The sequence below is a fragment of the Meleagris gallopavo genome, chromosome 16 (genome assembly GCF_905368555.1).
Source record: "Meleagris gallopavo chromosome 16, MGAL_WU_HG_1.1, whole genome shotgun sequence".
Taxonomy (NCBI): Eukaryota; Metazoa; Chordata; class Aves; order Galliformes; family Phasianidae; genus Meleagris; species Meleagris gallopavo.
This window is the reverse complement of record NC_139419.1, coordinates 11794586-11807577: the sequence shown is the minus strand read 5'-3', so window position 1 is coordinate 11807577 and position 12992 is coordinate 11794586. Positions and strand designations below refer to the sequence as shown.

The following is a 12992-nucleotide window of genomic DNA, read 5'->3' as shown; positions in this document are numbered from 1 at the left end:
CTCCTTTTGGAAATACTTGCTATCTTATTACTCATTTCTGTAATGAGAATTAGCAAATAGAAGGCTTCATGGGACCCAAAACCAACTGCTCCTTGAGAGTCCTCTAAAAGTCTTGGCCAAAGTAACCTTGTTAGTAACCTACTATCCTACCTTCCTTCACCGTTAGTGAATGAATAATGTCGTAATAAATATGGACACAGAAAATATTTTTTTCTCATTATATCTACCATCACAAAGCTGATTTTGCTAAGCAGATTTAGCACTAACAACCAGCAATAGCTAATAAATTCAATGTTAGGCTTAAAGGGTTCTGACAGATTGTTGGCAGCTGTCTTAAGAGCAGGGAAGGGCTCTCCAAGTGTAGGTTGGAAGTGTTTATTTATACCACACTGTGGGTCTGTTTGCCCCAAATCCTGCTGCTCAGATCTGCCTCCTTTTAGTAGGTGGCATTGGTGCAATATATACAAATGCTGTAATAGTTGAACAGAAATACAACATCCCGATCAGCATAAGCGGACTAAAGATAGGGAGCTCAAAATTGTAGATCCTCATGCTTTAACAGTGAAAATATGAAACAGGTTTTCATTTATGAAGGTAAGATCTGTGGTAAGGACGCACCTACTCCTCAGCACGTATTTTTAATATTTTCCTGTAAATGTTTATGATCAACTTTTCTCTATTAAAAAAGTTTTTAAATATTCTGATGGGGTTTTACTCTGACTTGTTGCTAATTGGTGATGGACTATAGGAAAACTTGTTACACAACGAGACTAAGTCTGTGCTTAGGCTTCCCTCTAGCATGCCTTCAAAGTGAGAGATGATGTGCTTGGAAGTATTTTGACAGTCTCCAACAACCTGTACTTAGCTGAGAAGTTGGTGAGACACAGGTCTGATTTGGAGCAGAGAAAGCCAACTTGAAAGAACACTCTGGAAAGCTGAGTCCCCAGCTGCAGTAATTGAGCATGCATACCTAGAGACATTTTGGATATTAAAAAAACCTTGAGCAACCACATTTTAGTGGTAATTCATGCAAAGAATGTGTATAGAAAATGAGTAAGCAGAAGTCTCATTGTAAAGACAAGTTGTGTTCCCAGTTACACAATGTTCTGTGAAAACCAAAGCATGTTAGTACAGCTGAGCTCAGGAAAAGGCTCTCAATTTTTATGTATTTGCTGCTTTTTTATCATATCTCATTTACTTGGAAGAGGAATCAAGTATCTGGCCCAGCACCAGGTGCTACCAAATAGCTGCAAGCCTCTGCCCAGTGTGCATGCCCAGCCAACACCACAAGAATCTGGAGGTGTACGCAGGTTTTTCAGGGCTTCAGAAGTGGGGAAATCTATCTCCTGCCCCTTGCCAGCAGCTGAGCACAGTTATCCAGCTACATACCTTTCCTAAATAGGTTTTCACTTTGGAATTTAGATGACCCTCTGCAATCATCTGCTCTGAATACCCTCATTGCTCTGCTTGAGAAATACATGTTAAAATGCTGATTTCTCTGATTTCTTTTGGAATATTACTACAGCAGAAGGGATACTTGTAAAGTCAATGCTGAGTGACCGAATGAAGAAATTAAAGACGTTGGAAGTTCTTTCTATTTACAAAAGAACACAAGAGGTCTACAAGTTAAATAATTTGCAGTGAAACTAAGCTGGGCATCGTTGACACAGCTTTCTTTTCACATGTGATGGAAGTATCTCAGGATGGTACAAGACTGATGGTGAAGAAATCAGGTTGGCCATGTTTCAGTTGATATGCAATTGCAGAATCTTTTCTGTTTTTCTTTATAAGTCAGGTAGTTGGTATTTTTTATCTCCAGCTGAGCATTCCCTTCACTTTCAGTGAAAATCATACAACAGCACGGAAAAGCTTCAGAAATAGAAATCATTTTGTTCACTAAAACTGCACCAAAAGAGCTTGACTTCTTCGAAAACAAAAAATAAAATAGCCTAGAAATATAGATAACATGCAGCAACTCTAAAAGTGCTATGGAAAAAAACGCTGACAGCGTTTAGCACCACCAAAAAAAAAAATACTTCAAGTACGAAGTGCTGTTTTGGAATGAGCGTGGGTGATGCATTATGAACCCTAATGAACTTGCACAGAAAAGGGATGAAGCACAAAACCATCCTCATGCCTTTCTAACAGACAGGCTGTGCTTGTCTCGAGCCCTTCTCAAATCATGCAATGTCTGCTTGGCCTTGTGCTTTTGTTGCCTTTTTTGCTCCTTTCACGTCTTTATCAATGTCATTTCACATTTCTTTCCTTCAGGCTAAAGAATCTTAGTCTTTCTTGTACAGAACCTTCTAGAACTCTGAATACTCTTGCTGCCTTTCTATGAACTGGAATAGAAGGGAAAAAAAATACCACCATTCTGTATTCTGTATATGGGAGAGGCTCTTGGTCATGTACAGTCATTCTGCAACAGGATATTCTCTGTTCTCAAGCCCTTTCCTTGGGATTCCTAAAATCCAGTTTGCTTTTTGCCCTCTACTGAATGAGGAGCTAGTGGTTTCAAATCTGTTCAATCCCAAGGTCACAATTCTCTACGTAAGGTTTAGCTCACAGCTCATCAGTGTTAGTAATCCCAGGATTGTTTTTCCCTTATGTGCATAATATGTTCAAGTTTGCTTACAGTGACCTTCATAGAGACTGTTAGTATTTCCTCTCGCTGAATACCCCAATAGTTTATTAACAGTAACCATCCTTCTCTTTCAAGCTGCCCAGCTGATCAGCAATTCAGACTGAGAACAATTGTTCCTTACACCACTCACCACTTCAGACTTCATGAAGGTACCATTTGCTGAAAAGGCTTTGGGACTGTCACCCGTGATCTAAAAAATGGTGTCTCTGTACAAATGTGAGTTTTCACATCCTTTGGATTCTCCAGAAGTTCATTATGAGGACGGAGTGGATCGTGTGCCTCTGTGATTGTGGGCAGAGTGCTCGGTCTTCAGCTGGAAGCAGGATGTGCTCAGCTGCCCAACTTGTTAGTTAATTGAATTCTACCTTTTATTTTATATTTCTGATTATGAATACTATTGGGAAATATGGACTGAATTGCTATGGGGGATGTGCACCTCTAGTATGGGGTAAAGGGAAGCTTTGCAGTCTGCCCTTTCTTTGCACCTGATTATTTTCCTTCTTTTCTTTCCTTGATGTTAGGTCACACAAGCAGTTACATGATTCCCTCTCACAAAGAGACATTTGGAACCTGAAAGTAAGTGTCACTGCAATTTTCTGAGTATAAATGTCTCCATGGCCTGAAGAAACTATGCAGTGTCCTTCCTCACTAGAAGAGGCAGGGAAATGTCTGTATTACAATATAAATCTTAATTTACTTGGAAAAAAAACAACACCAAACAGCTGAATGAAAAAGGAATGCATCAGAGAAATGACAGGTCTGCAGGAACATAGTAAACAGCTGTCTTAACCCCTCAGCTGAAAGTAATCTGGATGACATGTAAGTTCTCGTATGCTTAGGAAGTAATGTTTCCCCTGGCACTGAAGTATGACAAGAAACAGCACTGGTGCAATTTGTAAAAAGGGAAGAAGTCTTAAATGTATTGTCTTACCTTTTTCAGAAGCCGGAGCAAGGTCAATAAAACTTCGACATTTTTCACCTTTAAAAGAAAAGGATTATTTTAGGAGACAGAAGGTGTTTGGTTTTGCTCTGCCTCCTCTTTCTCCTGGTGTTCCTGCCATCGCTCCCACCTGAGACTCTATGGCACCACCTCATGTTCTCAGCCACAGAGCAGACGTTTACTGGGCCTCCTTCCTAGACAAATTATCCTCACAAGGCAGGAGTCACCTTCAATCAAGGGTATGAAAAAGCCCTTCTAGGTTCTGGTTCCTGTGCCTTTTATTAGGAGAAAACAACTTGATAGCAGGGAAGGAGCCACATAATGCACAGCTCACCAACACTGGACTGTCATTTACAAGCATGGATGAGGAGGACTCCACAGATTCTGCAAATGATAGGTATCTGTTATGTAAAAATAATCAGTTTTATACTGCTTATGTAAAGCTGTCTATAAAAAAAAAAACAAAAAAACAACAAACCATTAACAGCAAGTTTTGAGTCCCAGTCATAGTATTTTTAGCTACGACTGCAGCCAAACAGCCAGAATCCCATATACTTACTCAAGGGTAAAGAAAGTTATTCAAAATTCGAATTATTTGGACAACTTTTCTGTGCTACATTTTGAAGAATTTTCATAGATTTGATTCTGACCAACTTGAGGGCCCTTGAGGGGACACTCACTTGGCTCACTTGAATGGGGCCCAATATTCAAGCTGCAGCTGCACTTTCTCAGTGCCCCAAGCAACGTATTCTTCTCTGAAGGGAGAATGTGAGTGAGCCAGGGAATGGTTGACTTCATTTTATAGGGCATAGCATGAAAGCATATTCTCAGGGAACAGACTAAGCAGAATAAAAACCATGCTGATCCTACTTGTAGACATTACTAGACTCACGTTGTCAGCAGACTGTCATTAAAAACTTTGAGAATCAATGTGGAATTCCACTTGGGCACTGGATATTACAGCAGAAAGCAAAGAAGCAGTCATTTTCTACAAGAATTGAACATTTAGTACTACTCACTGGAGAGATGGAGAACTTCATCTTTCTGGAAGGGCTGAACAAAGTGATTTGTCCAGCTCTGGCTACCTGGGTGCAGATGTCAAAGCTTCACTCACCCCAGTTTTCCAAATGGGATGAATGAGGCCCTGATTTATCTATGAAATGTGGCTATGAAAGACAAAAGCTGAAGCACAAAGCAAGCTAAAAAAATTGCATAGCATTTTCAAGTCTTTTAAAACCCATTGTTATAAAGCAGGCTAATGTGTTGCCGTGACAGTTGCACAGCCCTGTGTCACTCCCTCTGCCTTGTGGCTGCTTCATCCTTTTATCACTGTAAATTAAAGCTTCTCTCTTTAGGACTCTACCTCAGCAAATGTAACCGAAGCAGCAAACGTATCTTAAAGATAAATGCTTTGACTTTTTTCTTTTTTACTTCTTCAGGCAATTGAAGAAACTATAAAATAATTCCTCTGTTTAGGTGCATCTGTCCAATGAATACATGTGGTTTTTACAATAAGATACATTACGAAGTGGCCAGTAGCTTTTCTGCTCTGCCCTGAGTAATCAGAGCATGGCATGCTTTCCACAGGTAATGGAGAAGAATCCATTTTGCCCATTAAGACTTAAATTTGTGGAAGAACAGCTGAAGTTTTTATTAGTTTTCTTTAATTATTGTTGCACAGTCAAAAGACTTATTTAGAAAATGTGAGCCATTAAAAAAGAATACATGGTGAGATACAGAAGAGATGTTGAAGTCTGCATTTTTTTCTTAAAAGCAATTAATTATATGTACAAATCCTTGTTCACTGCAGGGGAGCTGGACTAAGATGGCCATCAGAGTTCCCTTCCAACTCCAAGGATTCCATGATTCCGTGATCTCTATATAATGTTAATCCTTTTGATGTCTTTGTTGGTAGGATTGAGATAAAAGAAAACATTCATAACAGATTGCTAATATTACTGTTTATTTGCTACATATGCTACAAAGTGCTGTGTATGTAATCTGTGTATGAGTTGCTATAAAAGTTGCACTTGATACTGAAACGAATGTTTCTGTAACCCCATGTCTGAGCAAAGGACTTGTTCTCTGTGAATGCAGGCGTTATGAGGACATTTTAGAATAGAAAACAACTTATCAAAGCAAACATCTCTATTCCCAAAAGAGGTCCATATCTGAGCAGAGGGAATGTCAGGTGAACAAATTTTGTTATGAAACAGCCTGAAAGATACTTGGTGGTGTATCACAGAAACAGCAGCATCTCAGAAGCTCTGTGTTGACAGGGCCTTGCTGGTCTCTTTTCAGCCTTGTGCTCAGAGTAGGACTATTGCTGGGGCCTGATCAGGTCACCTGAGACTTTACCAAGTCTTGTGATCCCTGATGAATGGTGATGCACCTTCTGTAGTGCCTCCCAGGGCTGCACCCGCTTCTGCAGCCCTGACTAGAACTTCTCTCGCTGCTCTTTGTAGCCATTCTTCCTATATTTGTAGGGACATGAGCAAGGCCAGCTACCTTTTTTTTTCATGCATGGTGTTCTTAGGGACCTGATCAAGAAATTCAGGCAAGCAGGTAGGCTATAAAAGATCCTGTGTTGTAAGTAGGAATCGTTCTCAGCCAGATTGCATTATAAGGCATGACGTCTGTCAGGAATGCACTGATATCAAGTTAATATAGGGAGAGTGACCTTTAGATCTGAATTTGATATAAGCAGATTAAGTTGGATTTTTCATTTTAGCCATATGGATCTGCATTTTTTGTTTGTTTTGACATAATCTATTAATTTTATCTCACTATTATCTTAACCTGCCTTCTCAGAGTCATGTCTCCCCCATGGCTGCAGTGAACCTGAAGCCATATTACTGGAAACCTTTAAAAATTGCCTGACTCTCCCCCATGTTATCCCAAGAAAGCTAACAATGAATGGCATTTGCTACTAGAGAAATGACATCTGTCATTCTGAGAGCTGGAGATGCACAGTGCCTCTCAGATACATGGTAAAGTACTGACAAAGCCATTCCAGTTCATCTGGGTCCTGATGAAGCTAGTGGTGCCATCATGTTTGGCTCTAGATGCTTTGTCCAGAGGACAAATGTAGAGAGGGTGATCGCATGCTGCTTGGAGGAATGTGCATCCATACCTTCCCTTTAATCAGCTTGCCCAATGTTGTCTCTCCCTGGAAAGCTCTCTGTGACAAGGCCTCCAGCTTAAATAACAAGGACAGAAAATGCTGGAGTGACCAGAAAAAGGCCTTTTTGGGCCATGATGCAAAGATTGGTTGCAGACTGGGGATTGAGAAAAAGAAAAGCACGGAGGATGAGGTCACTTTCAACTGCCGATTTCCAGATTGTGATGGCCTTAGTACTAAAGGTTCTGCTCAGAACTACATAAGAAGTTCTTGATGAAGGACTCTCCCCTCTGTTGTTCCTGCCCGTGGACATCGGAGTTTCTTCCTCTGTTTTCAGAGGTAACCACTGGTGGCATTTATAGATGGTGTTCGTACTTGGACATGCAGACATGCATCTCTCTAAGAACTGAAGATGTCAGCAGTGTTTTCACTGCTCCTCTTAGGATTTATTCTAAGTTATTTTTGGATATCTTGTATAACCGATCTCTTAAGCCCTCTTAAGTTTAATTTTAGACTTTGCAGAGTTTATCCTGCTGTGCCGCCCTTTTCCAGATGCATCGTCACCTAATAACTAGGTCCTGCAGAGTCTTTGGAGAATACAGAAAAGGCTGTCATTTTGAGCTGCAACAAGCAGAGTGTCTAAGGTTCCTTTCCTTGATAGTCCTCACTCACTTGTCTCACTGATTCTAACAGAGGAGAAAGCCAAGGAATGGTCTCTCCTGTACATAACTCTCTTTCATAGACAGAGGAGGTACAACTTGGCTTCAGCACTGCTGTACAACACTCTCTGGAGCTCAGCAGCACCAGGAAATTGCTGCAGGTTGAGGAGAAAGGACTGACTACCCAAACATCAACAGGAGGAAACTACATGGTGCCAATTCCTTCTAGGGCTTCCCAAGGATGAGGTAGAAATCTGTGACGCCATCTGTGCAAGCCCTGGCAAATGCATTCCATCCTAAGCATGCTGGCTGTGCACAGGCTCACTTGTGTCTCGCTGGGCTTCCTTAGAAGGTCATAGTGACCTACAGGTCTAGGTACCAGCGACTGAAAACACTGAAATTTGTGTTTTTTCTCCAGTTAATATTACTTAATTGTGCAGATATGCATGTATTTGTAATTTAGTATGGATCTTCAGACTGAACCAGCCAGAGACTAGAAGGCATATCTGGAAATACTCATGGTCTGAGCTAGTGCCTGGGTGAGCATCCTGAGGTCTTGGTATGGATAATAGACCTAGAGCCCATGACAGTATCTGAGGCCAATGGTGTGATGTTGTGCATCTACAGAGAGAAGAGGTGGGCAGTTTATCACTGGTGATCTTGACACTTACTCAGATGGAGAGGAAGAGGAGCTGGTGGGGTGCTGCTGGTGTTTCTTTGGGTGCTGCTGCAGGCACAGCTCTCTACACTGATCTGTGTGGCCAGCAGGTAAGTGTCACAGAGGCATCTGTGTGCATGTACAGGTGTGTGTGCACCTGCATCTTGAGTACCTGCTCAGGCTGAGTTGGGAAGCGGCAAACAGGCAAAAGAGGAGAAATCCCTTGGGTCTTAAAGTCCCTTGGGCTCAGCTTCTGTTCCCAAGAGCGCACACAGCATTTTCTCACACAGGCTCATCGGAACTTTTCCCATTTCACGGCTCTATAGCTGTGCAAGCACCCATAGCACAGAAGTGAAATGACTGCCAGCTCCTCAGTGGTTTCTACTGTGGAAAGCTTGGCTTTGGGCTTCTGTTCTGAGGAAATGGTGTATGGTAAGAAGTGCTGGCCTCAGGGAATGAGGGAGAGTTGTGGCAGCATCGTATGATCTCTCTGTCTAACTTGCAGGGTGAGGCCCATGATCTTTCTTTCTTTCCACTTCTTTGCCTTCTTCTATTCCTAATGCAGTCAGAATTCCTGAGTTTCCAGCAAATAATTGTCATCAAAATTTTCTCATGTCTGAGAAATCAAATCACTTCAGGAAAAAAAGGAAAGTGGCTATTCCAAATCCCAAAAATTCAACCCTGACAGAGAATTAAGAAAAGCAAGGCCCTACAGAGCCATCAGGACTGCGCCATATATCAGCTTCATGGCAGTGAGCTGCTTTTCCCTTTATGCTGTGCACATCTTGTCACTGGCACAGTGCAAGAGCTCAGGTTGAGATCCTTTTGTGGGGAAGTTGTAGACTCTAGAAAGCAAGTGCACAGCAATATAAAACAGCTGGAGATGCAGCTGTGCACATAGATTGCATCTAAACTATAGCATACAGATGTACTTCTTCTTCTATGAGTTCCCTAAAATGTATGGTTTGTTCATTCCTTTCCCACTCCACAGATGGAGAATTCAGATTTCTACCCTTCCCTGGAACATTTTCAGTCACTGTCTTCAGGACAACACAGTGGCTGAACTGGTCCAGAATACACCTCGGAATATAAACTGGTGGTTTGGGCTAGAAATCAGGAAGAGGGCAGAAAACACACAAAAAAGCACAGGCATTAAGACAATATGCTGAGGGTATAACACACTAACACACCTGTTGCAATAGCAAGGACCAGAAGTTGGTGACTGAGATCACATTTATTGGTCTTGTGTTCCTTCTTTAGAGGCCAGTGCCTCTAAAGGCACAATTAAGGCAATAAAATAAAAGGTAACTTTAAGAAAAATGTAGTAGTTCTGAGTGAGAGGAGGAGCTCCATTGTAACTCTGTTTTTCATCTTGGGGGGAGAAAAAAAAAAGAAAAAAGAAAAAGCTATCTGTGTTCACTTACCCTGCATAAAATTTCATGAGTTCAGAAGTACAGTTCTGTTAAATGATTAAATTTCATTTAAACAGCATTCCCTTTTAGAAACACACTGGCTCCCAGCCTATGAAAGACAAGGTCCCTTTTTTCTCCAATAGGCCCTAGCAGGTCTTTGTCTCTCCAACTATATCTGGAGCCATGTGATTCTAATGAGATTCCATGTCATCTATGGAGAGTAAAATCATTGTATGTAGCTGAAAAAATTATATAACCCTCCAGGGGTCTGAAGGAGTGGATGAGGATTGCATCACTATTTCCGTGAATTAAAATACTACATGAGGAAAAATATAGGTTAATGAGCTCGTGCAAACTAAGTTTATCAGGTTAATTAACAAGTGAAACGTTCCACTTTTGATTAAACTTATCCCAGACAAAGCACTTAACTATTTTTTTTCCCCTAATGAAAATGAAGCCTTAATCTCCAAACAAAACCAACTGTTGAAAGTGTTGATTTCGCTGGAACAATATTTTCTGCTGGAAAACAAACCAGTTTTTACAGAGTTGCACTCAAATATGTATTGAGCTATGCAAATAACTGTTTTCTATCACTCCAACAGCTTTCATTTATAGCTGCTGCCCGTCAACATTTCTCTTGCTTCCAAGTAATGTGAGAATTTGCTCCAATTCTCATTTCTCTCTGTTTCTTTCAGTGGACTCAAACTCTTAAACCTTCCTACATTTTAAAGCAGAGGACCACTTCTTTAAGCTTTCCACTTTTTTCATTTCAGTCATGCATTTTTTCCTCAATTCACCTATTCAAAATGAAATGCTAATAGTCTTATCAGAGAGGGGATGTGCACACTGCAAAGTTTCCCTTTTGCTTCCTCGGAGCAGCAGATAGCTGTGCAGGGGCACTGGGTGCAGGCAGAGAGGGGAACGTGCAGCGTGCTGTGCTAAGTCAGACTGTGTGCCATGGCAACTGTGTTCTCTGCACCAAAACTCTGACTGGTGAGCAAATCCTTCACAGTCACTGAAGGCAAACTTCTTTACACTCGTGTCTGATTGAAACACACAAAGACACAAGACTCATCTGACTATCTCTGTAAGGCCCAATGGGTTGACAGGCCCTTTGTGTACACATATATAGATGGGCATACATTTGAGGAGATGGAAAACAGAACTCAGAGAACAATAGTGCTGAGAGGGGCTTGCAGTGACTCTGATGTCAAATTAGATCTGACTTTATCAGATGGAAGACATGAAATCGGGCACAGTTTTGATTAAGCACTTTAAATAACGGAATGGAAGGATGAAAATTTGTACCTGTCCATTGCAGAGCTGACAACTTTGACCCTCTGTGCTTACTCTGTGGTCAGCTTTGTGGTCAGAAACACTGCACTTTGCTTGAAGCCTTACTGGCTCTACAAATCTCATCTCTTTCTAGATGCCAAGGTGCCATTCCAGACAGCTAATGAGAAGGCAGAGTTGTTTCCTACTGACTGGCTCCACAGGCACCTCAGGGCACAGAGCCGCCATTTTGTCCACTTCCCATTTGCTGTCATTTGTGACTAAGTGCTGTAAAAAGAAGAGTAATCTTGCTAATGTAAATATGCCAAAACATACTAGTTATCACAGAGTCCATTATCTGTGGGATTATCAGGTTTCCAGGAAACCATGAAAGACCAGAAATAATGCTTCTGACAGAATATGTATAGTTGATGTATACCTCGCTGTATATATATGCATGATGTCTTCTACAGTTTCTCGTGTGACTGCATTAGCAGTTCCCTTCAGGCTGGTGATTAGCAAAGATCAAAGGAGTATCTTCCACTCTTTCCAATTAGTAGCTGTGGGTCAGCATGGATCCGCTTTTAACCATGCCAGCACTTCTCTCCAGATAACGCCCAACCAGAGTATTCATATTGGATCTGTGCCCTAGCTGCAGAAATTCATAAGCAAAGCAAGCAGAGATGAAAGTCTCTGAGAGCAAAGAAAGAAACTCTGTTTCACGGTTAGGATTACTCCAGAAAATGGAAACATCAAAAGCTGATGTGCGCTAAAAATGGAGGAAAGGACAAAATCAGAGCAGAGCGTTACTACAATGGCATGGCATGTTGCTGTGAACATGAGTCACTGAAAAGAACCAAAGAAGATCCTAATTTGGAAGAGACCCACACTTGGTGATTGCCCAGCCCTCACTTTTGTCAAGATCTCTCTGCAAGGCCTCTCTATCCTTGAGGGAGTCACATTCTCCTCCTTGAACTTGGCATATGCTTGAGTCCTGCATCTAGACACTATCTCCAGATCAAGCCTTTCTTTGACAGATTAAGTATTTGATATTGTAGGGAGAGTTGTGATTTAAAAGGCTTTAAGTACATCACTTTTTTGGTTAGGTTGCTTTCTAAATTTGTAATCTACTAAAAGCATAGGAACAAAAGAGGGGTTACACGTCTCCTGTTTACGCCATCAGTAAAATGGACTTAGTGTCTTTTTCTACGTGGATTTACAGAAATAAAAGATGTTTCTGATCTATGTGGCTCAATTTTAATTTTTTGTCTGGTTTTGATCCAGAGAAGCAGGTTGAGTCCTCAGGTTCTCCTTCTCCTGATCCTCCAACACGGGATCCAGAAACAGCTTGTGATGCTACTCTAGCATAGATAAAAGAAGAGGATTCACTGACTTCTTCTGATGAAGAGGAAACCAAATGTTTATCTCACGTTTCTTCTGAGGAGAGCAAAGGCAGTATCTTCTCAGCCCTCAGCTTTCTACAGAAACTTTGGCTACTCATTGAAAGTTTAAGACGATATGGTGGGATCAAGATGGAAATTGTGTTGTAATCAGTGAAGAAATGTTCAAGGTTGAAGTATAGCAAAGTAAAGGACCTTTCAGTTTTTCAGACTGAAAACATGAGAAGCTTCATTTGGTAACTTAATCTGTTTGGGCTCACTGAAAGATCTCCCTCAGTTGCTGAATTTCCAGCAGAGGAAGAAGCATTTGCTGCTCACAGAAAGGTACATCAATTGCTCCACACATAAACCAGCTCTCAGAATATTCTGGTGAGGGAGATGGAGGTTCCAGTAAAATAAGTCTTGGCAATAGAGGAGATAAGGATGATGGTACATGTTCTGATCTTCATTTCTTTCTCTCGCTGATTCCAGGTATTTTAGAAGCAGCACTACTGAGTAGTAGAAATACAGGCAAGCTAGTTTGGGTTTATATCTGAGTTTGAACCCATGCAATGGGAAGGTAAATAAATCAGGAGATGATGAGTCTATTTATTTCAATATAATTGCAACATTATCTTGTTTTGGTTAGCCTATGCTGTAGGATTAACCTGACTGATAGACATTTTTGTCTTCAGCAATTAAGAGTCTTCCAGTATTGTGCTATCTTTCAGTCTCAAATATATAGCAACTAACCCATCTCTTTTTCTTTTGAGTTGAGAGATCATAGATAGATAATTCTTGAAAGATGTTTGAGTAATAAGCCTTCTCCGTTCTCAGGTCTTTTTATTTATTTATCTATTTAATGGTTCTGAAAATAAAATGTTTGAATAAGAAACCTTTTCAGTTT

General features: G+C 40.9%; 1 protein-coding gene and 1 long non-coding RNA gene across 2 annotated transcripts in view; one reads left to right on the top strand and one right to left on the bottom strand.

Annotated features, from left to right (window-relative positions):
- LOC100551382 (interleukin-20 receptor subunit beta) overlaps positions 1-12992 on the bottom strand; it is an 83789-nt gene that overhangs the window by 35712 nt on the left and 35085 nt on the right. Inside the window, exon 6 of the mRNA XM_031555823.2 lies at positions 3576-3623. Within this exon, the coding sequence (XP_031411683.2) occupies positions 3576-3623 (48 nt within the window). The remainder of the gene's footprint in view (positions 1-3575; positions 3624-12992) is intronic.
- The window catches only part of LOC104913363 (uncharacterized), a 32624-nt gene that overhangs the window by 15443 nt on the left and 4189 nt on the right, over positions 1-12992 (top strand). Inside the window, exons 6-8 of the long non-coding RNA XR_014886816.1 lie at positions 2720-2793; positions 3166-3220; positions 3585-8132. This is a non-coding gene — a long non-coding RNA (uncharacterized LOC104913363). The remainder of the gene's footprint in view (positions 1-2719; positions 2794-3165; positions 3221-3584; positions 8133-12992) is intronic.